General features: G+C 38.6%; 3 protein-coding genes across 3 annotated transcripts; 1 reads left to right on the plus strand and 2 right to left on the minus strand.

The window, feature by feature from the left end:
• Nucleotides 1–1,071: 1,071 nt before the first annotated feature.
• Nucleotides 1,072–3,112, minus strand: LOC135611838 (protein NRT1/ PTR FAMILY 5.8-like). Its single transcript, XM_065107485.1, has 4 exons — nt 2,988–3,112; nt 2,693–2,910; nt 2,134–2,627; nt 1,072–2,049 (listed from the first exon to the last, which is right to left on the minus strand). Exons 1-4 carry the CDS (start codon nt 3,040–3,042, stop codon nt 1,275–1,277), a joined length of 1,542 nt encoding a protein of 513 aa, XP_064963557.1. The 5' UTR covers nt 3,043–3,112; the 3' UTR covers nt 1,072–1,274.
• A 4,936-nt stretch (nt 3,113–8,048) lies between these two features.
• Nucleotides 8,049–10,363, plus strand: LOC135612873 (protein indeterminate-domain 7-like). Its single transcript, XM_065109647.1, has 3 exons — nt 8,049–8,347; nt 8,448–8,841; nt 9,203–10,363. The coding sequence occupies exons 1-3, from the start codon at nt 8,185–8,187 to the stop codon at nt 10,092–10,094; spliced, it is 1,449 nt and encodes a 482-aa protein (XP_064965719.1). The 5' UTR covers nt 8,049–8,184; the 3' UTR covers nt 10,095–10,363.
• Nucleotides 10,364–13,112: 2,749 nt separating this feature from the next.
• LOC135612874 (probable sugar phosphate/phosphate translocator At1g48230) lies at nt 13,113–27,597 on the minus strand. Its single transcript, XM_065109648.1, has 10 exons — nt 27,381–27,597; nt 24,383–24,697; nt 23,107–23,214; nt 21,047–21,078; nt 20,926–20,976; nt 19,527–19,588; nt 19,179–19,440; nt 16,514–16,779; nt 16,330–16,427; nt 13,113–13,682 (listed from the first exon to the last, which is right to left on the minus strand). The coding sequence occupies exons 2-10, from the start codon at nt 24,464–24,466 to the stop codon at nt 13,521–13,523; spliced, it is 1,125 nt and encodes a 374-aa protein (XP_064965720.1). The 5' UTR covers nt 24,467–24,697; nt 27,381–27,597; the 3' UTR covers nt 13,113–13,520.
• Between the last annotated feature and the right edge of the window lie 81 nt (nt 27,598–27,678).

Consider the following 27,678-nt stretch of genomic DNA (forward strand, 5'->3'; position numbering starts at 1 on the left):
ATTATGAATACGAGTTGTTTTATCCAAATAGATGAGGATGAGAAGATGAAAAAAATAGAAGAAAGATTACTAGATCTAGAAGATGAAAAGAAAAAAGAGAGAGAAGATGATAGACATTCGAATAAGTGTTTCTAATCTAACTTCCTATCTTCAAAAATAAAAATTATTAGTTTTGGACTACTAAAATGAGAGCTATATTTATTTTATAATGATTATAAAATTTGATAGAAAATAATTTTTATTGAGTATGATATATAGGTTCCCAATATCACTAATGATCAAAATGAGAACACGTAGAAAGATAAAGAGCCCTTTACATGCTACAACAAATAATAAATGAGTCCCTATTTTCTCTTAATATTAACATCAATATAAATTTAGAAAATATTAAACAGTGTGTTGGGAGGTACAGTGAAGGTAAAAACTTTAAGACTTCATATTCCTCATCGTGAATTCAAAACTCCTATGATGAAAAATTTTGAATCTATTTTTTTTTAAGAGTCTCTTCTGTTATGAACCAAACGAGGACTTATGATAAAAATCTAAAAAAATCAAATAATAATAATAATAAATTTATAAAGTTTATCTCTAAAATTTGATATAATTTTTATTGTTATAAAAATTTAAAGATAGAAGGACAATTATCTCACTTTTAGTTCGTGAATAAAAGTGGTGGACCAAATATATCGAAGTTTCATATCATTTCATTCATAAACTGGTGGACTGAGTAGAAATTCAAATGGACTACTAGATCAGCTCATCGATATCTTTTCAAAAGTTTTAGCGAAGAAAAAATTATTTTTTCGTAAGTTAACTTCATGTTACAACTCTCTCGAGGATGTGATAAAATATAATTCAAAACAACTCATCTATTTTAGAAAATTTTGAGCAAATGATAAACATAGGTTGTTTTTATCCAAATAGATGGGCATTAATTTTATAAATGAATGAGGATGAGGAGATTTGATGAGTTAGGTTGTTAGGCCATAGTAATTTTTTATTTAAGAAACTTATATTTATTTTTTTTACTACTAAAAACAAGTGTTCTTGGACGAATTCAAGATCCTATCAGATTGAATGTACTCCTCATTTCTACTATCTTCTCTCCTTTCTCCTTTAAATTCTACACGCAGCCAACAACCCTTACACCAAATGTACAAAGAAAAGGTGTCAGATCCAAAATGCTAAACCTGCATGCATCAAATTCACAAAGATCAGATCCTTTTGACTGAGGAGCTAATACTCTTCTGGGTCAGCTTTCGGAAGCATTCTGATCAATGACTGTAGTATCTGCACAAGTATGCAAATATGAGAAAGCTAATGGAGCTCAACAATGCCAAGATCCAGTAGTACTTGTCCAGCCTTGCCTCCCTCGCATCATCAGAGAACCAGCCATGGCTCTTCCCCCTTGTGTTGCTCGTCAGCTCCAGGACTGATATTAACAGGGCACTGAGGAAGCTGCCCACGCCGAAGACGCTGAGGTACAGACCTATTCCGATGGTTCGCATGGTGGTAGGCACCTGCATGTAGAAGAACTCCTGCATGCCGACCACCGTAAACACATCGGAGATCCCCAGGAGAACGTACTGAGGTAGCAGCCAGAAGATGGTCAGGCGCTGTGAGTCCACTCGCAGTGATTCGTGTGTTCTTCTCTTGGATTCGACCACTGCCGCCACGACCATGGCGACGATGGAGACGCACATCCCGATCCCGATCCTTTGGAGCACGTCGATCCCCTTCTCCCGCCGAGTAAGGAGGCGCAGGAAGGGGATGATGAGCTTGTCGTACAGCGGCATGATCAGTATGATAGAGATGGTAATGGCGCTCTGGAGCATGGCGGGAGGGATCACGAAGCTTCTCCCGATGCTGCGTCGCATCATCATGCCCTGCTTGGTGAAGAAGGTCACCGGCTGTTGGAAGATGACTGCGAACATAAGCAGCATCGTCCATATGGGGAGGAGCCTCAGTATAGTCTTGGCCACGCCGGGTGCTTCGCCAGCCATGTCGTCGCAGCGATCCGAGTCTTCTCTGAGAGGCTTCTCCTGCAGCCTGCAGTCGGAGACAAGCAAACGAGTCATTCGTTGAAAGGCCGCCGACGCAGCAGTCATGGCGCAGTTGACTCTTGCAGCTTACTCGAGCTCCACAGCATCGTCTCCGGGAGGCAGGCTGAGGGTTTTGGATTTGGCGCCTCTCGTCACGGCGAGCTTCACCGCTTGGATGATGCTTTGGATGGGGCTGTTGGGGATCTTGAGCTGCTTGTTGACGTAGAACCGAGAGCCGCAGAGGAAGCAAGCCACGGAGATGGCCATGGCGGCGGTGGGGATGGCGAAGCCCAGTCCCCAGCCGAAGGTGTCCTGGATGTAGGACATGACGGAGTTCCCCAGCAGGCTGCCGCTGCAGATGCCGAAATACCACCACTGGAAGAACAAGCTCTTCTTGTCGCTCTTCCCTTCCTCCTCGCTGCATGGCAGATGGTCGTCGTCTACCTCCAGCTGATCTGCTCCGAATGCCTGCAACGACGGGTTGTATCCTCCTTGTCCTATGGAGATCAAGTAGAGGGGAAGGAACAAGGAAGAGGTCGGCATCCATGCGCATAGCAGCGCCCATGAGGTCAATCCCACTAGTCCCTACGACGTAGGAGGAGATCAGCATCATCAAGAACAAAAATCCACAAGCACGATGATGGACTTACGATGACGTAGAGCAAGGAAGAGGCCATGATGGTGGAGTAGCGATCCCAGTAGGAATCAGCGAGGATGGCGCTCACGAGAGGGAGCATCGAAGTGACTCCAATCCAAGTGCTGACGCTCTTGGCAGCTGAGGAGGTGCTCATCTTCACATGGCCAGTGAGGTAGCTCAGCAGGTTGGAGGCCACACCTTTGTACGCAAACCTCTCCACACTCGCCACCACTGCATCCATTTCATATCTGCATCAGAAGTCATGGTTCCCACACAACATCAATGCTAGCTCGAAGAGACGATGCTACCTATGATGAGAATACATGACTTGCTGAGGCCTCTTGAGTTCTTCTCCAAAGCCATGCTTTCCACCTTGTACTTGTATTATGAGGGTAGAGATTCAGATAAGTTGTGCTTATAAAGACAATGGCATGACTTGTGATGTTGCTGAATCGTGTCACTGAGCCACTTTCCTGTTTCGAGATGCATCTCCATCGGAGATTGCCCACCACAGCATTGTTTAGGGCAATGATATGCGCATCTTTGTCTACCCGAAAAGGATTTGGGCCAAGAGGTTTGGAATCAAGAACAGGGAATCCTCCCAGAAGATGTTGGCACGATGGATGGACTTATCCACAGACCTTTTCCTGTGCTGTATACTCGGCCTCATCAGCAATCCACTAGAGCAAAGCAGGGTTATCTTCATCTCCAATGGCAAACACTTGGATTTGCGTCCTTCATGTGGATGAAAGAGATTCCTTTTTATCATTTTTATATTATTAACTCGATTGGTATTAGAAGAAGGACTTGAACAATGGAACGGTGTTCGACCTAACAATTCTTTTGTTTGCTGCTTAAAGCATCATTGCTTTTGATATTCTTTTTTTACTGTTCCTCAATCATCCTGAAAGCATAAGCAACACAACACTCGAGTAGTTCTTGTGCGCCAAGGATACAATGTTCGACATTGTTATGGACAAGAAGGACCACTAGAGCAATCACTTCGATCGATCGATCTCACACAATCATCTTTTCACTGTTCTCTTTACTGAAAGATGGGATGGAGAGAAACGAAAAGCAACTCGTGCCTGTACCAAAACTGCTCATTTTGCTGAGATCATGCAGGTACAAGAGTGGAACCAGTGACACCATTTCCTAATGGACGACTGGCCACTCAAAGGGCCAATCCAGTGATCGATTCGCTAAGGACGACTACAAAGTGGATCATGTCGACACAATTGCTACTTGCAGTTGGTTTGGCAAAAGAGACAAGCTGCTGCCTTCATCTCCATTCTCAATGTGATGCACTAAGATGTTCAAAGTGATGCACCACTTCGACAGCACTATGCTCATGGGGTAGTCAAAATTTTCTAGGTTTACATTCCATGATAGTTTGTCTCATGATGTATCAAATGGGCAATCACATGAGGCTTTTGCATCAACATGAGTGTCAAATCAATTCCACCAACACAGAGCAATACTTTATTTTGCTGTTGTGAACCATGCAATTATCTACCATCTGAGCAGTGCCTGTCATCTGCAACAAACAGACTATAATGGGGAAAAGAAGAATATATATATATATATATATATATATATATATATATATATATATATATATATATATATATATATATATATATATATATATATATATATATTCATCCGCGATACCGTATCGTACCGGTATTTCGATCTGGGCTCGGTACCGATACGATACGATATACCGAGCGGTACACCCAAGTGTACCGAGCGGTACACTCACGTGTGCCGAGTACTGTAATACTATTACAGTGTTACAGTGCACTCAGATCGGTAATAGACGATCTGTGTACCGACAATCTGTCGGACCGGTACGTACCGCCCATATGAACTAACTAGAGTTAGATTTTTCCTACCTGAAGAATACATAGATACAATAACAAGGAGCTGAAAGTGGCATCAAATTCAGCTGCATTCACAAAATACAAATAGAGACACAAACAAAATTACATTCTTCTTAAAGGGTGGGATAATGGATCAAGAAAGCTCACAAAGCAAACAGAAATAATAAAAGTGATCATTGTAAAGCAAGCATAATGGAGCAACTTTTCATGACAACTTAGCAGTTCTGGAAGAACAAGCAACAATTAATTAACTATGGAGAACAAAGTTGAAGACTTGCAAGTCAAATAAGATAGCATTTCTTATCCCTTTTATTATAAGGTGGAGCACAAGGCATTTGGAAGCATGCAGGTGTTGTAATGTCATCCTGCAGGGCGAGCATTTGGACATGGGAGCAGATGCCGTAAACTGGTTGACATCCATTACAAAAGCTTCTCTTTCACCTCATCTTTCTTGCTTTGCCAAGTTGGACCTAATTTCTCATGTGTCATATATCATGCCAGCATCATCGAGTTCTTTTATGTATTACACAGCCACAATTGCATCCCTAAAACTTTTAATAGTCTCATTAAGTAATTAAATTGATTGTTTTGATATTATGTTAGGTACCTTAACTTTTGTCTTTACACTTTTGTGTTGATAAGCATGAATACATTAGTAAGCTAATAATATCACACAAAAAAAATAATAATTCATATACTTAATTATACTGTTAAATATTAGGTTTATGATATCAAAAATATCTAATATTAATTGATTCAAGCAAATTATATATCTATATATTTATATATATTATTGGGCTTTAGGTCGAGCAGTTGGCGCAGCAACGATGGGCTCCAAATCCGGACGGTGGACTTCGGGGATCTGTCCCCGAGCAGCCCGGGAGGCGAGCGACGGGAGGAGCTGTTCGGCGGGGCGCTTCCGGACCTGTTCGCGCTGCCGACGCCGAGCAAGTTGAGGAACGTGTCGGAGGCCATGTTCCACAGCAACATCGGCCAGATGCCGGCCATGGCCGTGATGCGCACAGATGAAACATAAAACTGGATCTAATTTTCTTACTAATTCGATCCAAATCATAACTATGTGAGTAAAACTGAAGCCACGAAATTGCAATAGGAGATCCAATCTGATGAACATACAACTTCCACTGAAATGAATGGAGGTTGAAGATTCGGCCACAAGCCCTGAATTCTCAGCTGCAAATGCAGAAATGGTGGATCGAAGACACCAGCAAATAGACTCAAAGGAAGGAATAGAGGTATTAATCCCAAACTCTTTTTTTATGATTATTATTATTATTAGTCTTTTACATGAAAACAAAAAATAAGAGTGGATGTGACAAAGGCATTAATAAGCTCGCATGTCATCTAAAACAAATGGAAATTGCAAGGCCATTAGATTATTATTGAGGTGCTACTTGCATGCATGTGACCTCAAGTACGTACCTCGTAGCCTCAGCCAAGGGTAACTCAGAAGACCATGATGATTTCCTAAAAGAAATGAGCAGGGCAGGTCCCAGGGTTAGCTGTATCTCCACCTCCTCCATCACCTTTCTGCATGCAAAAATGACAACCAGGTCTGATCACCATCGTAGACGACAAGCATTCACGTTCCAAAACAATTCTTTTTTACCTTGTACTATTATGTTCCGGGCAGCAGTACCCACGTCGAAAGCAATGCTCTTGCATAGGTTCTTTCTATAGGCATTTTTTGGGAACACAATATATGTACACCAATCTTTGGATTCCAACTATGGTTCACTTCCAAATCTGCAGTACTCGCATTTAATTAGCTTCCTGTATCGCCTGGACGAAGCCAAACGAGACCATATGGAGACTGCTGCCTGAGGTCTCAAAAGCTGAGCTGCAGTGGAGCATGTTTTTAGCTAGAACAAAATGACAGTGGAAGGCTCACAGTAAGTACTCGAGGGAACATCGTCACGAATGGTGTTCTGAAACACCCCACGAGATTTCTGTTCCATTGCTGTCTGCGAGCGCTGTATCTTCCTTTGGCAAGATGCATGCAAGTTTTCGCACAGCAAAATCCCAATCTGAACTCATGACGACAACGAGAATAATTAGAGCTAATAATGAAGCTATTCGAACCATGTACAGGAGGATCATGATCAAACCATTATGTTTCATCTACAGACAAAGATGATCGAGGAACTTCCGCTCACTGATCGGGAGATGAGACATGTATGCCATCAAACATCCGAACGAGGATGAACTCGAAACATACAATTCGTGCCACTTTTTCTTGGTAAATGTAAATATTGACCCGACATTGTAGAGCCCAATCAAAAGTAAGATATTGACCACAGTTCATTGCAAACTCAGCATGAAGCAAAACAAGGGGTGGGTCAATTCTAAGATCAAACCTAACATTCAAATTGTTTGTTTAGTTTTTGTCAAGAAATCTTTGTTGGGAGGGACACAATTCTCAGAAGTCTCTATCAACATAACCTAAGATGAACTTCTAAAAGAAAAATGAAGAATATTAATATGGCAAAAGTGATTTATTAGATTATCTTAATGCCAAAAACTGAGGCATTCCTGAGTCAATCAACAGACCTCAGTCATCTGATTATGCCTTATTCCTTTCTAACTCTTCCCCTCCCTTTAGGTCTGCAATTTGTATTATTCTATATTTCTAATGGCCACCCTAAAGCTACTGCTACTACTACAAATATAAAACCAAGTTGCATGTTAAGCTGATCCAAGAGAATCCGTGGTTTTGTGTTGATTAGTATGTGTGGACCTCCGCGGATAGACATTGCATGATTGCATGCGATTAAATGAAGAAACTACATGAAATCTCCACTGTGTAAGATGGTACTGTTCTTCTTGTGGTTCCATGAAGCTGACAATGATATTTACTGGTGTAAGAAGGTAAAACTCGGAAGAATTTCTAGATATGCGCAGGGAACAAAGGAAACGACAGACGGTGCTACGTCAGAGTCGGCTGTAGGCTTTGGGTATGCAATGGGTGGAAGATTCCACCTTTTTCTTCCTGCCCTCATCCATTTAGACAGAACCTCCTCCTCTCTAATTTGCTGCTCCGTCTCTTCTTCCTTTTCTGTACTTTTGATCTTAGTAACCATAATCTCTCCTTTTATACCTTTAGTTTTGATCTTAGAAATCGAGTTTTTAGGTTGGTAGAATCGTCGGATCACCTCAAGTTCCTGGTCTGTTGTTGTCTTCCAGTTCAAAGTTTGATGTGTTCATGGAGGTGTTGCTGTAGTTCAGCGTATCTGTTGAGAAAATCTATGATTATTATCTTGATAAGTAGCTTTTCTTGCAAAGATCTGTAGGGAACTGATAGAATAGGCAATCCTTGGAATTCTCTTGTTCTTCATATTTAGATAAGGGTGTTTTCTGAGGTGTAGGTCAAACTGTTCGATGATGAATGATGTCCTACTTTTTTCTGAGCTATTTATTAGATGAGAGGAGGACAGATCTGCTTGTCTGAGTAACTGAGCTCTTCCTCCCCACCCCCCATCTTTCTGCCAACTGCTTAATTGAATCTGTACTTCGACCCTTTTGGCCTTTCTTTCTAGTTCTTCCCTCTCAAACTTGGACTAAACCGAAGAATAGGAATCCGCTAGAGAGTATTCTCACGATGAAAGGGCTCATAATTCAGCAAAGCCGAGCTGTGGAGGCGAACATGTCCAATCTCAGCTCTCCCTCTGGGGAAGCAAGTGCGTCTTCCAACCAGCAACCCTCCTCGGCCTCGACGAATCCAACCCCGGTCAAGAGAAAGAGGAACCTCCCGGGAAATCCAGGTTACAGAATTGGACCAGAGTGATTCAAACACTTGATATCGTTCTCTTTTGTGATTGTTTATATTCTTTTTCGGGTGTTTTTGGACTTTTGGATCTTAAGACCCAGATGCTGAGGTGATAGCGCTGTCCCCCAAGACCCTGATGACAACCAACCGGTTCGTGTGTGAGATCTGCAACAAAGGTTTTCAGAGGGATCAGAACCTGCAGCTCCACAGGAGGGGTCACAACCTGCCATGGAAGCTGAAGCAGAGAAGCAAGGAGGTGAGGAAGAAGGTCTACGTTTGCCCGGAGGTGACATGCGTGCACCATGACCCTTCCAGGGCGCTCGGGGACCTTACCGGCATCAAGAAGCACTTCAGTAGGAAGCATGGGGAGAAGAAGTGGAAATGCAACAAGTGTTCCAAGAAATACGCTGTCATGTCTGATTGGAAGGCCCACTCCAAGATCTGCGGCACCAGAGAGTACAGATGCGACTGCGGCACCCTCTTTTCCAGGTATCGATCGCATTTGCTTGATGCACTGCACTAGGGAAGCCCGCTCTTTGAACTCAGACCTCATTGAATGACACTGGATGAAGCACATCAGGCATTTATTCGTCAGGTCTTGAGACCATATATGGTAGCCTTAGCAACTAAATGTTGGTGGGAAGAAAGAAAGGTGAGATATGAGCTTGATTGCTGAGTATCTCCATGGATCCAGAGATCATACTTCTGGTTAACCTTTTGTTTCTCTTTGGAGTTTATGCTGCTTTTTTCCTGAATGACGACTGCTGCTTGTGAACTTCGTACTTTTGTGTTTCCTTGTTTGCTTTCTCTTGTTGGTTACTGCTACTACGTAGAGCTTTCTGTGATGCAGGAGGGACAGCTTTGTCACTCATAGAGCCTTCTGTGATGCACTGGGAGACGAGAGCTCGAGGGTCGTCACAGCAAAGCCTACAGCAGCTACTCACCACCCCCACCAATTCTCGTATCCTGCGGCATCACTCGAACCCTTCCCTCTCCATCAAACTATCCTGCAGACACAGTTCCCTCCGTTGATCCGCACTCCAGAGGTCAGCAATAATGCTATGAGCGGCAGCCATGAGCTACAACAGGAGCTGTCACTGAAAAGAGAGCAGCAGAAACACTTCAACATCAGATCGGATATCCCACCATGGCTAAACTGCCAGGCGACTACTTCTCTCGGCCATTTAGACTTCCCTTGCTCTATCTACTCCACAAGACTCGAACAGGAGTACCCTCCTGGAAACCCGGGGGCTCTCCCTCCTCCACCCGCTCCTCTTCCGGCCTACCAAGTCTCAGCTTCCTCTCCCCACATGTCAGCCACTGCATTGCTCCAGAAGGCAGCACAGATGGGTGCAACAATAAGTCGACCTCCACAGATCGGTCACATGACATCGCACACTACTTCTGGCTTTGGTATTGGCTTGTCCTCACAGCAGGATATCGACGGTGGTGGTGGTGGAAGAGGAGGAGCAAGTTTTGGACAAGTGTCGACACCTCCTCCTCTCCTCCATGACATGATGATGAACCGTCTCTCCGCACCTCCAGGGTTTGATGGGTCCTTTGAGGACGCATTTGGAGGATTTATGAGATCAAAAAGGGAAGGGAACAGCTTTACGGATGGCACAGTTAGAAGCCAAGGAAAAGATGAAGGAGGAGGAAGAGGAGGTGGTGGTGGTGGGAATGACGGGATGACAAGAGACTTCTTAGGACTACGGGCTTTCTTCCCACAGGGATATCCTTAAACTGCCTGTGTGGATCCGTCGATAAGCTCCTTCACCATTTGGGTGAGAGGCTCAACAAGAGATGAACATGGTTAGCAGCTCCTGCAATAGAAGAAACTGACATGGTTGGGCTTCATCTCTCAGAATATTCATAAGAGAATAGGTTCCATTAGCATGTAAGTCCATCTCTTTATTCTCCTCTCCATAAAGGGAGAAAACATTGCTACCATATCTATACTTTCTGTAGTATGTTTCTTAATGGCTAAACATTCCTAATGGCTAGGAATAATGGAACATCAAACTGTTTCAACCCCAAGAGAAAAGGAATTATTTCCATTTAGTTTCTGATTTTGTCAAGATGATATCTTTCTAATCTCAAGGAGTCACCAAACATGTTTTTATTTATCTTCAACTATTATATATATATATATATATATTTGTTTTAGCAAAGCAAGATTTTGAAGTAATGCCAAAAGGTGATTAACTTCTTGTTTGGATGTTTACAAATATCAATTTTATGTTGCTTTTGTTCTCCACCCGAAATCATGCAACAGTGCAGTAGCACTGTCCTTTTTCTTCTTATTTGCTATCTTTTCTCCTAAAATAATACATTGCCAATTAGTTTTTGTTGTACTTCATGGAAGTGTTTTTGTGTTTTGATCGAGGAGGAACTTGGCCATGACTTTGTTGACTCCATATACCATTCTAAATTCAAGAACATAGAACTCTCCATGCATCCAGCTTACATGATTAAGCTTGGCAATTAGAAAATACTTAAGAGTTCAATGATTTGGTAGGTGATCGTGATTAGCAATCATCTTCCTCTGGCCTTTGTCAGGACTGACCCGTGACTTATCTAGAACGAATGATGGCCACACACACACATATATCTTTGGACACTCTTCCATGTAATGAGCAAGCACCTTATTTGTTTCTTGGAAATGTGCAAGAAAGAAGAGCTGTCAACCAGATGTTTTGGTGCTACATTGATGCAATAATTAAGCTTTTGGATCGTAGCGACATACAAAACTCAAAGATATCAATGATCTAGTTAGTTTACATTCCAAGTCGTAATCAAGAAGGGAACTAAGGAAGGTTTTCATTGCAACGCAGAAATGTGTTCTTTAGAGTGCACAGCATAGGACAAGATTCGTCCAGCGAGATGTAGGATGAAATCTTTTTGGTGATGAACTACAGTGGAAATGGCTTTTAAATCAATCTCCAATAAACTTAAGACAATGGTTCTCTAAGCAGTCATGATTCTCCTATACTTGTTCTTATTGGAGTACATGCATGGAAGCTGCGTTGCAGTGCTTTGTTTGAAGGAGACTTTGCACCCACTATATATATATATATTCTTACATTTGTTGTTCCGTGTGCCCAAGTTCGTGAAGAAGAACAGCAACCATCTCCTTCAGTTGAGATTTTGGCTGGGATATGTTCTACTTTTATTTCTCGATTCATCTTTATATTTGTCGACTGCACGATGATAAATATTAGATCGCACGTCTTGGTCAAACATGCATCACAGAGAGAGGCACTTGTTCGAAGATATGTACACGCAATGTGAGACAGAGAGAGTGTGTGCAAGCAGGTCAGTGCTTGTATTAGGAGATAGGAGGGAGAGAAATCATGAAATCTCTCTCTCTCTCTCTCTCTCTCTCTCTCTCTCTCTCTCTCTCTCTCTCTCTCTCTTCCCAGATGCCAGTCCTGCTCTCAGAGATACGCTGGGAACGAGATCTGAATCCTGCACACATATGATCTTAATGATCATAAATCTACCACATCGACGATTAAGGTCTTCAGGTAATAGATTCGGTTCCTGCTTGCAGACCACGTAAATGGCCGTATCTCTTATCCATTGCACGGCCAGCTATGCGTGTGAATCCGTGATCGGGAGCCGTCAGCCATGACAACAGCAGCTGCAGCAGCTATATCTCACGATATTACTTCTCTCTCTCTCTCTCTCTCTCTGGGGCTTGACATATACGTAGGCGTTGACAAGACGTTGGGTCCTTCGGAGAATAGTCGGACGAGCAGACCAGACGTAAGACCAACTTTTGCTAGTCAACCTATACAGCTAATCAGTAAACATCACGCATGTGATACATATTCCATTAAGCATATATTCATCTGCGTCAGCTTTCAGTCGTGGAAAATATTGTCGAAGGCAATCATGAACGTGTCTTCTGACTTGCAGATGGCTAGTATAATGAGCAAGGACAAGGTTGTCTATTGATTAGCCAAAGCTTGGATCGTTAGCAAAGGCATTTTAACATCGAGCTTGACCTCAAGAAAGATAGGATCTCTAGAAACTGGATTCTTAGAGGATACAACGTTGACTCTAAGCAGACAAGTTGGGAAAAAATGTCAAGAGATTACGCGGCTGCTCTCTCTCTCAGTGTCTGATTGCTGACTTTGACTTTGTGGAGTCGCATGCTGCGACAAATTGGGCAAAACTGCTGACTTTGACCTTGTGGAGTTACATGCAGCGACAAGTGAAGAAACTATTTAGGATGAATCAAGTAAAATCATTTTAAATCTCTCCCTACCTTTGTTTCTTCTAACTATAGAACCTACAATTATCTCCTTTAGATATGTTCATAGCATCATAAAGAATTCTATCAGTTTATTAAATAGCATCAAATAAGCTTGTTATGATGTTAATAACATCATAACATCTTAAATAGGTACATCAAAGCTGCACCTATTTATTCACATCTTAAATAGCATATAGAATTGCAGGTCATAATAAAGCTATTTGGCACACAAACTTTTCTATTACTTCCCATCCTTCCACTCGCATCAAGTTATCTACTCATCGATAACTAATCTACTAAGAAATACATAGCTTAATCTACTCACATCAACTTCTCTATTACTACTCATAAGTAACATACCCATAATTGTAGTGCACACGAGTGGTGCCATCCTTCATGCATCTGCTATAATGATACAAGTTGACAACCACATACAGCAGTTCTAAGGCAATGATTGACGAGGTAGAAAAATGTGAGGGAGCAGAGCATACAAAGTCTCTAGCACACGAACACCATGTAATTTCCATTCATGTAAACCCTTATATTCAGTTCACATAAATTAAGAAAATTGAGAGTTTAAGTTTTGCAAATGGTAGGCACTTGTAAGAAGCATAGTACATGCTAGACAACACATGTGAAGCTGGATTATCCTCAACAAAGCAGCCTGCTTTGTCAACAGTAGACCCAAGTCTCCTCCCCCACCAACTAAATTTACTTTGAGCAGAATTTCTAAAAATGCGTTTTTATGAATGATCAAGGTACATGCTACGATATCTCTCATCGGGAGCACCTGTAGTTGTTCTCTCTGTAAAAAGTGAGATACTCAAAGCAACACTATCCATATCCGCAAAACTGGTAATTAAGAAATCATGGCACTATCAACACATTTGGGTACTCATTATGGCTACTAAGTTGACTTCAAACCAGGAACCCTCGAGGCCTGAAGGAGGGGAGCTTCTTCATCCACAGAAAATGAATCTGAAGCAGTGACTCCTGCATCACTTGCTATGTTTCTGCCGTTGTTACTACTGTCACTGTATAAATCTGACTTCTTGTCCAGCTTCCACTCCTGTCAATAGTTAAATCCCACAATTCCAAGATATCAAAACATGAACATGCATGTGTATACGTAGTATCACAGTACTATCAAATAAATTTCATCAAGTTTTATATCCCTAGTCTAGGCAACAGTATTTAAGCCACACTAAAAAGTGAATATATTATAAACGAGAATCGTTCAAGACGGTATAAATATATGCTATGAAACCCTACAGATGATATAGTTAGAGGAGGCGAGACAATTAGTATTGATGGTGAAAAGAAAAAGTGAAAAACTATAATTAATGATATAAATACTCTCAATTTAAATAAAGATATCGCTGTGTACAAAGCATAATAGCGATGAAAGAATCATGTAACCAATCCCAAATAATTGGGACATCATGCCTTGCTGTTATTGACACTGTGAACATGGAAAATGGCATAAATGCAAGGCGATGTGACTGCAACATAGCTACTCCACAGGCTATTATTATGACAACTAAGAGCAGGCCTCTTATAAATAAACATAAACACTATCTTCACTCTGATTAAGGAAGCATGACATGTTCCAAAATATTAATATTCTGTGCTTCCGTGCTAGGTTTATATCATACCAAAATCAGTTTCAAGTCAAAGGTTCCTACCATAACTACCTAGAACATATAGCAATCTAGTTCATTTGTAAAGGTGCCATACGGACTAACATTAGAAGGGTGTGAACATCAGGTATGTCGCCTAGCTTAGTTTGTGGTAGGTTGGGTTTTGGGTCAATTAGCTCCTTGATTTAGATCATGACATACATTGAATCAATTCTTATGTTGCCTGTCGCATTAATTAAGATATTGTCATCCTACAAAGTCATTAGCACTATATTTAATGGAGCAAAAAAGGCAGAATAATAATAACAGAACTAGAAGTTCTGAAAACGAAAATATGTTATCAATTGTTTGGCACTTTTGTTACGTGTAACTTTGTCAAATTGGACTTGTTTGGCACAATTTTATGCCTCTCATCAGTATGTATCAATAAAAATGAAAAGTTTATGTGAATTAGATTTTTTTTCAAATTCAACAACTCAGATCATTTATCACTGAGACCTTGAGAGCAGAAGTAACCATGTATCATTAATCGGCACAGGAAAACCAAATCCTAGTTCAATGTCAGAACAGTAATAATACTAGTAGTTTCCATATTTGCTAGTACAGTGGAATACAGTGTCAGATCTAGATATACAACATATTCAAAAAAAGACATGCTAAGATGCGGATGCTGATATGGATGTGAGAATAACCAGAAAAAAATAAATAAGAAACATTTGCATCTCTCAATAATTAGGGATAAGATAAATTGAAGACAATAAGGTAAAGGTGATTTAAAAGTGGGTAACAAAGACATTCAGACTAGGTGTTCAAACCAAATTAGTTGATTGAGACAGAGCATTTGGACTTGAGAAGAACTTTTTTGAAATAATTAAAAAGGGTTTCACATCTCTAATTCGACTACTGATATTCCTGCTAACAAAGCTCACTGGTAAGAAAAAGGAATCATGTAACTGACAACATATTGACAGAATGTTTTTCCATTCTTTGTTACAACATAAACAAGCAAATGCAAGATAAACAACACGTCATTCTTAAACTAAGCAGCTTCTAAACACAAATTATCCAGTAATCTGATAATTATGCTAAGAATAATAACCTAAACTTAAACAAGCTTCAAAGAGACCTAAACTGATTATTTTTATAGTTGGGTGTTGTGCAATTAACTCATATCTTGGTTCAAGTTTCAACCATATGTGTGGGAGGCATGAAGAAAATTGCAACTGAACTAATCTGATGAACCACCATCTTTACATGTGCTATTATACATCAATATGATAATTACAAAATGGAACATACATGCACCAAAGCTTTTAACTTGTTGCTCCTTATGAATATAGTTTTTCTCAACCAATGAACTTTTTATGGCCAGAGACTCCAATGACCAAAAACACATTTCAATGTAACATGAAGAAACACAAAAAGAACACAAAACTTTAAGTGACAGGTAACTTTGAGGACCGATGTTCTTCTAACTTTAAGCAAAATTTTGAGCTGTATAAGTAGGTTGAGGATATCAGATATTTAGTATAAAGACTAAAAGCACAAAAGTCAAAAGTTTTGATCTCTTGTATCTTTCAAGGAGCACAGGGAACTTGCATCTTAAATAATTACTTACACATTCTTGTATATCAAACATGGAAATACGAAGTTAGCCTAAATACTTGAGTTTAGCATGTAATTTGTGAGATAACAACTTTGTGTGTGTGTATATAAATATATATATATATAAGATCTTAAAAGAACATTGCCTACGGTGAATAATTAGTTTAAATCATATTTATCCAAACATTTTTATTCATTGATCATGCTTTCCAGGTTTTATTTATAGTATATAACGAACCCTTTCTGACCTAATCATGATACATAGTGAAACTGCCAAACTTAGAACGAAAGCACATATCAGTTTCAAAACCTTGCTGAAGCAAATTGCATCATAAGTTAGATATGCATATTCAGTTATAAAAATCAATGAAACAGAGTGAAAAGCTAGTCCTTCATGAAGAAAAAAATTGTTTACAGAAAGCAGATAACATGTATAAAGGAAGCTCAAATGCTGTGTTATAGTATTTTAACCTTTGTGGCCCTTTCGGGAATGCTCTCTGTCGGCAATTGGTTTGATGCTCTAACATCCCTGACCTTCAAGTAGTTGTACATGACAACACCACAAAGAGCTGTATAGAAGCATAACCAAAAAATAAAAAATTAAGCTGACAATATATAAGATACAGAAAACAAAATCTCAAACAACAGAGTTTACCAATGGCATAACCAATTATATTAAGACCAGTTATTGCTGATTCAGGAAAGATAATTGTCGAAAGGGCAATTAATATCCAGTCTTTCAGAACACCAGCAACTCGAATGGTCACTGCTCCAGTTCTACCAATTACTAGAAATATTGAGAAGTTTAAGGCCAACGCACAGAGAGCATTTGAGAAAAATATCCAGAAATTAAATTGGATCTGTGATATTTCCATCCCTGGCTTCTCCAATACATACCAAGGTACAAAGAGAAACAGAAAACTGTAAACAAAGTGCACAATAGTAAGAATCTTCACCAATGAATATTTTGTGAATTACAACAGAAATTAAGATGTGAAACCAAAGGTAAGAATCTTCAATGATACAAAAATAATCTATACATAAGTAACAAAAAGATTAGAGAATTATAGTACCAGAAATAGTTATTTATTAGAGTGCTGTAATATATGGTTCACTAATCTATACAGGTTAACAGAAAAAACATGGATACATCAAGCCATGCTACAAAAAAAATGCTTCTCCTAGCCAAGAGAAAAAGAAAAGCAAGAAACAAAATTGAGTGGTTAGTAAAAGAGGTAGCAAAGAAGCAAGCATATTAAAACTATGTGAACCACAAATGCCATAACAACAAAGATCCAAAATTTTAGTATAATATCTTTCAAAAATTCATAGTATGTTATGATGCAAATCCTACCCAACCAGATCAAATCAACTAGAAGTTCTGTTGAACTATTCAGACCACAAACCATCATTACTGGATCATCTTGAAGATCCAAGAGAGGCCACCAAAGTGAAGAAATGGATCCACAGTGATGACTTATTTACATTTGTTATCTGGGTAGAATTCATTTCCAACCCAAAAGACACCATTTCAAATCAAGACTTACTTGAGTCTCAACTAATTCTTTGGCCTAAGGAAAATCCTAATTCTTCTCGAATTCATAAAATACTCGTAATTTCATCATTATTCTTGACATCAACTTTGAAAGGCTTCTAGAGTACCTGTCAAGTTGAAATAGTGTTCATAGATTGTACAGGTTAAAAAAAATTATTTTAATAGAGTCGTAATCTACAATTTAAGTCCTATAGTAGTGTGACATTGTAGAAATGCGAGATTAACTTTTCATCCTAATATAAATTCTTATTTTATTAAGGAATAGGCGAAGAGAGGAATGAGTCATAAATAAAGGTTCCGTAGCTCTAGAGTCATATGAAAATGAAGTTAAATACATTATCTCCTTTCTACTTCCTGTCTAACTCTCTTATCTCTTCCTTGCCCTTGTTCTACCCTTTTCTTCTTCCTTATCTCTTCTCTACCTATATTCTCCATCATTTCTCTAGATTTCTCTAGATTTCTCTCTTGGAGAATGTCTTCTACCTTGAAACAAGATAGGAGGTGAATATCCTATAACAGTATATGGAACCTGTGTAGCCAGTCTTACTTTAGATGAACATCCACAATATCAATTGGACTCTCTTTGTTATTAGATCTCCCAAATAGCCTTCAGCAAACCTATAACGTAATCTCAATCGGAAAATGGGAGACATAAGTTAAATTCTTTCTTTGGCTTCTTGTTTAACTATTTTCTGCAGCTTCAGACCAAGAATACCATCTTAAGATAGAAAAGTGTATATAGCATTTCAACTCTCATTAATTTGTTTAACCAAAAGAACCTATTATTCACACCTGTTTGTTCAGAATAACTTCAGTTAGAGCCCCCACCTTAAAAGCATCACATGAAAAAATATTGGAACTCCGACATCCAATATTCTCCATGTTATAATTCTATGTTATGTTAAGTTTAATGTCTGATTGTCACAAACATTATGAAGCACAAAAGAGCACTTTCAATAAATTCTCCTCTCCACCCAGATTTGGACCCTCCACCTGCGATAATGTAGGTAGTAACACTACCAACAAGGTGAAGGAATCTGGATCACCTGTGGTAAATTCTGTCAGCAGGCTTTCCTAGATATTTTACTTTCATCTTGATTTACCATTTCAGACACCAACCATTCAAGATTCACCATTAACAGAAGGATCCAACTTGCATAATCAATTGGAAAAGCAACTATCTTCAGGGGTCCCGCGAACAGACCTTCGGTGATGGGTTGGACAAAATCTGCATCCAATTGCTCAATCACTAGTTTGCAGGAGGTTAATTTTTCCAATATTTATACAAACAAATAGAGAACTTTAGGTTTATTCAACCAAGTTAAGAACGTAACAAAACATAAAACTCAGTCTTATCCCCTTCAATTTCATACTCACCAACCTTAACTTAATTGGTATTTAGAAATAACTGTAGCTTGCAGCTAGAATATACTAGGCAAAAGAAATGTCCAAACAAATATCTGAAAAGATAGAAAAAAAATGACAAAACTTGATGATCTGGAAGAAGCAACATTCAATTTATGGGTTCATTGCAAATAAATGGTTGTCAAGAATCAAGACAGATTTAGGTCCACAATTTTCAAAATCCTGACCACCAATGCTGCAACCACAAGACTTAGAATTGCAACCAGGCAACTCGATTGAGTGGTCTGCATTTGGCAGTTGTGAAAGATTGATCAGTTTCCAGAAAAACACAGTTCAAGGACTACAAGCAAAACCTGGATTTCTATTGAATGCTCACATTAATATAAAGTTTGTAAATTACCTGCAGGGTGCTATGTAATATAGACTGGTAACAGGATTTAGATTCAAGCCCTTTTTCTGAAGAAGGACCTGAGTCAAAACCAGCCTTAAAGCTTCTGCGAATATACCGGTAACCTGGTAAGCCGTTCCAATTACATTAAAATTGATCTCACCATAGGATGAAATTGCAACCCCAACACTGACCAGCACCATGTTCAAGAAAACATCACACCTCAATTTGTCAGTGCCGCAGGTAACAGCCATGAGAAATGTTGCAACAGGCACTGTAAGTTCATGTTCAAGAATAGTAATTCAATACAACATTTTGGTTGACTAGACATGGTGGTAGGAGGGATATAGGACAACTCACTTAAGGCCTTGAGCATCTGAATAAAAGCAACTGAAATATGCAAATAAGCAGTGTTGCCAAACCTGTCAAAAGAAGACTATAATTGTCACTTGTACTAAACATAAAAAAGACAGCTTCCCAACAGAAATTGATTATAAAATTAATCATCAAAAGGCTGTCAAGAAACATGGAAACATTATAAGAAAGCATCAATACATGATAAAACAGTGCAAAACACAAATTCTGATGAGGTGCTTGACAACAAAATGGTTGCTAATTTGCAAATACAAGTGCAACTAGCATATGATATGTTATGCAAAAAGAAATCTTTTTCATGCTGGAAAGACTAATAAACTAAAGTATTTATGGAGGCCAGAATACAGAATCATATATTCACTAGAATTGGCCTTCCAAAACAAAATTCTTTCTCCAACCAAAAGAAAAAGGTCAATGGATAATAAAACCAAAACAAATCTGAACATCCTTTAGCAGGTGGCCAACTTCTACAGTTCATGTCTATCCACACAGATGTTGTGACTAACGTGGGGGAAGAAGACTAAACCAAAAAAAAAATTAATAATGACACACAACTTCATAAAATAGTTGAGGTAAGATTCATGTGATTCAGGCACTCCTTGTATATATCTATGGAGACAAAAACTACGCTCTTCACCATATGAGAATAGATAAGAAATAAAAAATCTTCCTTGAGTAAACCCAACTCAAACCTAAGCCTCTGGTATCTTCTCTTACATAAATTTTGATGAATTTTTCCTCATCCTTTCTAGATCTACCAGAGACAAACTCTAGGACACTCAAGAGTGTTGTTCTTTTACATCCTTCCCTACTAAAACCTTGAGATATTCAGTGTATTTATAGAATAACCAAATCTTCACTTCAACGGTTTCTTTCTTCGATGTGACAGTGAATTCTTGATTTTCCAAGGAACTTTTCCTTCAAGAACCTTGAGAAATCAAAAAAATTGTTTGACAACCCCAACAACTAGTAATATCAAACATATAAGTTAAGCCAGAAAATAAAAGTTCACAACCTGTGCAGAATTTTGTCCACATACAATTGAATTCACCTGATTAAGCATATTGATGTTCTTAGTGAAAACAAACAATCAATTGAAATGAAAGGAAATATGATCATGGACATTTTACCCTTTTGGCAAGCATAATCACCATCACTTCAGCATTTTAAACTTTAATAAATAAAGGATTCAATATCTGTTTGAATAGTGTAAAAGTATAAATGTCAAAATCCAAAGAATGAGACAACTTATCGATTATCTTGCTCAGCGTAAATTGCTGAAACATGATAGATTAATCTTAAAAGCAAGTCATCATTATTAGAAATGAGGGTAACTATGCATTCACAACAGATAGCAGGTACAACTCTTGTTGAACATGCTTACCATAGACTTGATGCAAAGAACGCACTAATAGGAATCACACAAGTTGCATATCTGCAAAGGTATAAACTATATATTAAAGCAGGCACAAAGACAGAAAACTAGATGAGTCTAGACCCCTTACATCTGAAAAGTCATCTTAACAGGTGCAACAACCTGCCATGTCAACAAATAAATCCAAGTAAATCAAAGCGTTATCTAAAAGATGTCATGTTTATTTATAGAAACAAGTACAATAAAGGCACAAAACTTAGTCAAGAAAAAGAATAAAAAAGATTCCTATACGTTAAGAAGAAAAATCATAGAACTCACACAAAGGCAAAAAGCAGCGTTGAAAAAAAAACTACTTTTAAAGTTAAGACAATCTTGTTGTGAATTCATATGCTGAGTGTTTATGAGTCCATGTCATAGTTACTGAACCAAATATAAGTTTTAATTTTCTTGTAAATATTCCAAACTTTCCCCAATTGATAACCTTGGCACTAACTGCATCAATATCTTAGGGTAAATCTTGCAGCCCAAATATATTAATCATGTTATACATCAAGGTATGAAATATCAATCCAACAACCAACCAGGATGCGAAATATGCTATTTAACCCAAGCCTCCCAAGGTATGCAATATCGTACCATACCGGAGTTTCGACATTCACTCGGTATGGTACGATATTGTATACCGAGCGGTATACCGCTCGATATATATATATATATATATATAAGATTATATATATTTATATATTTTTTTTTTATAAAAGACGACATCGCATCGCCTCGGCGACGTCGCCTCATTTATATATATATATATATATTCTTATAAAAGATGACGTGACGTCACATTTTATAAATATATATATATATATATATATTTATATATATTAATATATATGTTTCGTTCCGTCCAGTAAGGGGCGGTTCGTGTACCGGTCAACTAACGGCCCGGTACATACCACCCGTACGGGACGATATTATTCGAAATTACATACCTTGATCTAACCCACCTCAATCTGATAATCACTGTACCAGGATTACTAGACAGCACACAAACCAATACCAAATGGCATCAGGTGAGAAGCTAAGTGTCCAGTACTAGTATTAATTACTTATCCGTCCAGTACTGGTATTAATTTTGTTTATCTTTTATATTTGTCTTTCCTTTTTCTCTATCTTTCTCTCACTCTCTCTATCGCACACTCTGACACTCCCTCTCTCTACTTTCTCTCCTGCCTGCTGCATCACTGTGCCTTTTCTGTCTCACCATGTCACCACCTTTTCTCCTCCTCCTCCTCCTCCTCCAGGTCATCGTTTACTCCTACTAGTACACCTCCTCCTACTCTTCCTTTCTTCATTCCCTCTCTCCCTAGCCCGTGCAGTATCAATTGAGACCCAATATCAATCCATCAATTTGCGCTAGTATTTTAATTTTTAACTTTAGGATGTAGACTTCACTGCCTCCTCTTTACTCATAACATATGTTAGCACAGTAATTTAGGTGTCAACTTCATAAAATGCTTGGCCAAATGAACAAGAGTGGTAGTTGCCTGAGTTTTTTATTGGGAAAAGGTATTGTTCTATGTCAACACTTTTTTTTTTATCAGCAAAACAATACCAAATAGACTAAGATTTGCAATAAAATATTCTTCACCTGAAACACATGGTTGAAGAAAAGAACATAAAACGAGAAATATGATTTTTACTAGCAAGTGACTCCTCCAGCATTGGAGGCAATAATCAGTCCAACCTGTAAGCTATTAGTGTCATCAACTAAATGCTGCGTTGATGAAAGCTACCCGTTCAATTTTCTGAGTTAGTCATGCCAAACAACTTGAACTCCAATTAGCAAACATATCGAATTGACTAATTCAATTGAAAGCATAGGGAGTCAAATCTATGAACTTCAAAAACAAAAGATATTGATGACAGAGGTACCAAATCTAACCCTTTCAATTTACTACGCTAGCCTTTTCAGACAAACTTTGGACTCCAAATAACAAATATATAAAATTCAATCAAGTTAAGGAGTCAAATGTCTCAAATCTATGAACTTCGAACAAGAAAAGTATTGATGACAGACAGAAATCTAATGTAGCAAAACATTTTGCACATATTTGAAGCATAGCATAAAAAATAACTAATAGTGAGAAAGAAATATAAGAAAAAAATTCTCAATGACAGGTCTAAACATACCTTAAAAACACGAACAAGAAAGAATGCCACCACACCAGAAAATCCCATGTGAATCATAGTTAAAGTTATGGGAAAAGGAAACTTGAAATGCTTTGGAGATAGTACCCACTGCAAATGTATGAAAGAAAAAATAAGAAAGAGCCTATGACACATATTCACTCAGATGTACATGCTACTTAGTAATAATAAATGTGAAAAATAACACAAAATGTTCATTGTCTCTAGCAAGGATTGAAATATCGTACCGTATTGGAGTTTCGACATTCGCTCGGTATAGTACGATACTGTATACCGAGCGATATACTGCTCGGTATATATATATATATATATATATATATATATATATATATATATATATATATATATATATATATATAAGGCGATGTCGCGTCGCCTCGGCGACGTCGCCTTTTCCTTCTCCCACACGGGGCGACATCGCGTCGCCTCGTGTGTGTGTATATATATACCGCCAGTAATGGGTAGTCCATGTACCGGTCTGCTGACGGACCGGTACATACCACCCGTACCGGACAGTATTATTCAAAATTGAAGACCTTGGCCTCTAGTATACAAACAAAATAATCTGCAGGCAAAGGTGAGTTTAAGCTGCTTTTACAACATCTAAAAGATACAATAACATAAGCCTTTCATTCATAAGTAATACCTAGACAGCACGAGAAACATGGTTCTGCAAAGTAAGGATGCTTTGCCAGCATAGTCATCATACTAGCTCCAAATACTTCGAACAATTTAATCTAAATGGTAAGAATTTTCATCTCTCAAAATTTTCTTTGACATTTTAAAGAAAAATCATCAGCAAGCCAGTTCTCCACAACAATGCACTAACTCAGAAAAATAATAGTAACACATTGAACACAAAATCATATTAGGTACTGCACATTCTTAATCTGCCAACAAGTGAAATTACTAGTACCCCTTAAAACTCATATCTGAAAAAACTGTAGTTGATTCAATCACAAAGAATTCACCAAACTGTATTTACAGAACGAGACGTAAGATCTTCTGCAAAATCTGATATATCAAAAGAATAGTAAAGGACAAAGTAACAATTAAAATTACATAACTAAATATTAGCTATGATGAAGCCAAATCATTGTTCTCTTGCTTTGTGTTATGAAATCCCTTGTCGAAAAGTTATCGGAAATAGGTCTTCTAGCAAACATTATAATAAGAAAAGAACTTAAATTTCAGCATATTGGATTATGTTGGCTAGTAAAAAAGACAAAGAATTCATAAAACATATGAAATGATTTACCTTGTTATACAAGATAACCCCTGATGAGAGACAAATGTAAATAAGGAGATAAAGGTAAGTCAGCAGAAGTTGTTTGCTGATCATTATGCCTGCTGGTTATTTATACAAATTTCGATTCCAGATTACAATTGGCTTGACTAGCTAATAATCTGGATGGATGAAGCTATACACGCTGATAGCATACTAAATTTAGGAGAAATATCCTTTCCATTGAACAGTAAGTCCATATTTAATGGCAACTCCAGACACACATAGCTATGTGGCTAAACTCTTGAGGGCACCCAGCTTTACTTCAATAATCAGAAAGCAAGATACCTGAAATATGATCAGTAAATTAAGACAGTAAATAGCATGTCACAGAGATCTAAGTAAATTAAAACATATACAAAAAAGAAGGCCTCAAGTTAAGTAGTCATTAAGAGCCCATGTGATAGCATGACCTGATTTTTCTCTTACAGATGCTACTTCGCCACTAGCACTGATCATATATAGAGGAAAGTTCTAGACATGAATTAGAAAGGAGGTCTGTTTAAGAAAGTAAGGTCTACAGAGTGAATCTGTAGATGGTTAAGCTTTCACCAATTCACTCTATATGAGTGTTTGCACAAGTATTATGAAATTTCTAATGTTGAATAAGTTACCTTTTAGGCTTTTACTGTGATTTGCTGAGTGCATGGATCTATATCTTTAAAATATCAGAGGATTACATTGTAGAACCATATCCAATGTACCACTCCTTTAATATCTTTCAGCCATTGTAATCGTTACATAACTTTTGTTCACAAGGATAACAGTGCTGCCATCTGACCAAGCTGTGTGAGTTTCAGGCCAAGGTTAAGTTGCATCAGGTTGATGTAATACTAAAATAATCAGCTAGCAGGTCGTAAAATCTTCACCTGGTCATCTATACACCAACCTATCAGTCAAAAAATCTCTTCTGGACCCTTGCCTAACATTGTGCATGCTTCTTCTTTTTCTAAAAATTGTTGTGCACTTTTGTATTGTAATGAGTTAAACCTGACTAATTTTGTATTGGGATGTAAATCTTTCAACAGTTCTTAACTTCCCCTGAAACTTCGTCTACATAACTGAATATTAGATGTAAATATTTGATATATACCTTAGACAAAAGAAGCCGGATGGTTTAAATAAATATAAGAAGTCTTTGTATGGTAAAGGATATATGTCAAATGTAGATGACATGAACATATTACGCTATTATAGAGGTTAATCTAACATGACCCATGGATCGAAAACACTTGAACTAAACCAACACTCTAAAGTTCAGCAAGTTGTTACTTGGACCTGACACATATATCCAATAGCTCATTATAACAGCATTGTGCCAGGTTAACCCTATCCGTTTGGATCAAGAATATCAGCCCTAACAAATAGTCATGACTTGAACTCATTAGTTATAGATTTCATCTTCCAAATCCAATATTAGGAGATTAGTTTTCCACATTCTAGGTAAAGATATTAAATCAACAACCTTTTTGTCAAGGTACAAAACAAATCTATATGGATGTGCATCCATTGACCTTGCAGGATTCAACAACTAAACCAAGGATTTAATTGTTGTGGCACACCTACATACCAACAGCCATCCAGGAGCTCACATCGGCAATGGGTATACAACTGAAGAAGAAAAAGATAGGAATCAATGAACTCATCCTTCCTCAAGAATCTTTATGATTGATATCTGAATCCCCAAGAGTGAAGAAACAACATTCATCAAGATCACTGTGATGTGAAAGAATGATGGGAAAGGAAAATAAATATAAAACAGCAAATGGGGACACGATGTAATTTAGTTTTCAGTGCCTTTTCACTCTGATGTACCCGAACTGAAGAAGGCACTACGCTATATGTTTCAGAAAAAAATGACTTATTGAATCCCCCATTCCTTGGGAGTTCACACTGGGTTGATTGGTATAGGATATATGTTACATGGTGATATGTAATATGCAGTTATAGAGGTTAATCTGTTTCGACATGTGGTAAAATGCCCTCCATCAACCTGAGCAAGTCCGGAAGATGTGATTCTGATATTGCACCGTTACACAATGGGCCATCTTAGATGAATTGGGTTAAGTTGATCCCGTCCGTTTGGATCAAGAATGCCAGCCTTATCAGATAATCACGACTTGAGCACATTAGTTAAAGAGCTCATCTTCAACAGCCAACACTATGAACTTAGGGTAAACACAATAATTGAATCGGTAATCTTCTTATCAAGGTACAAAAATGAATCAAAGAATGAGAATCTATTGACTTTGCAGAATATAACATCAAAACCAAGAATTCATTGTTGGTAACACACGCTGATACCAGCAGTCATCAAAGAACGAATGCTGCATAGACATTAGTTAAATTAAGTGAAAGGGAGGGGGCGGGGAGGAGAGTGGTAAGGATAGAGTTTGTTTATGATTTGTTATCTGAAACCTCAGAATAGACTTTCATCAAGATCACGGCGTCTTTAAAGCTAGATCAGGAAGGAAAATGAGAGGATAATAGATGGGGGAACATAAGACATGATTTTTAGCTGCCAGTGCTCTTCACTCGTATATCTGGAAGTAAAAAAGACACTTTTAATTTTCAGAAAAAAATGACTTCTTGAGAAACCTCATCACCATCTCCGTTTCTACATGATGACGACGTCACTCGAGACCCAATTTCTATCCCGATTTCTACATAATGCAGCCTGGTAAGAATAAATGAACGTACGATTAAGGCATGATTCTTCCCTCGTTCTGCGAGCTCGTAAGACCGAACTTGTGAATTTCGACACCCAGCATTCAGTTTGATAGAAAAGAACCTCTCCCCCTCTGACCGCACCCTACCATCGCCAAGATCTTCAACCGAGAATGGGACACTAAGCGGATCTAATACTCAGATCTCCTTTTAGGGTTACATGCACCTGACGTCTCTCAGTTTCTCTTAACGCACACGGATCACGGAGGAGAGAAAAGGACATCAAAGAGCGTTAGGAGCGCACCTTGGGTGGAGATACAGACAGACGAGGGCAGATCTACCGCACATCCGTGTTCGTCGGAGTGGTAGGGGGACTCACGCCGAGGCCGTAGCTCGAGAAAGGGCGCCCTCACCAGCGATCGCTTCTGAGGCGAAGGGAGAGAGGGGCCAAAGGAGAGGGGAAGAAGCAGTGTACTGTGGACGAGCGGATCATCGGTTTGATTCGCTTTTGTTTGGTTAGATTGGGTTCGACCACGATATAAATAAACTATAACAGGTCCATCTCAGCGTGGTTCGGTTTAACTCGGGCGGTCAAATGTCGG

Source organism: Musa acuminata, chromosome BXJ2-5, assembly GCF_036884655.1.
Source record: "Musa acuminata AAA Group cultivar baxijiao chromosome BXJ2-5, Cavendish_Baxijiao_AAA, whole genome shotgun sequence".
NCBI lineage: Eukaryota > Viridiplantae > Streptophyta > Magnoliopsida > Zingiberales > Musaceae > Musa > Musa acuminata.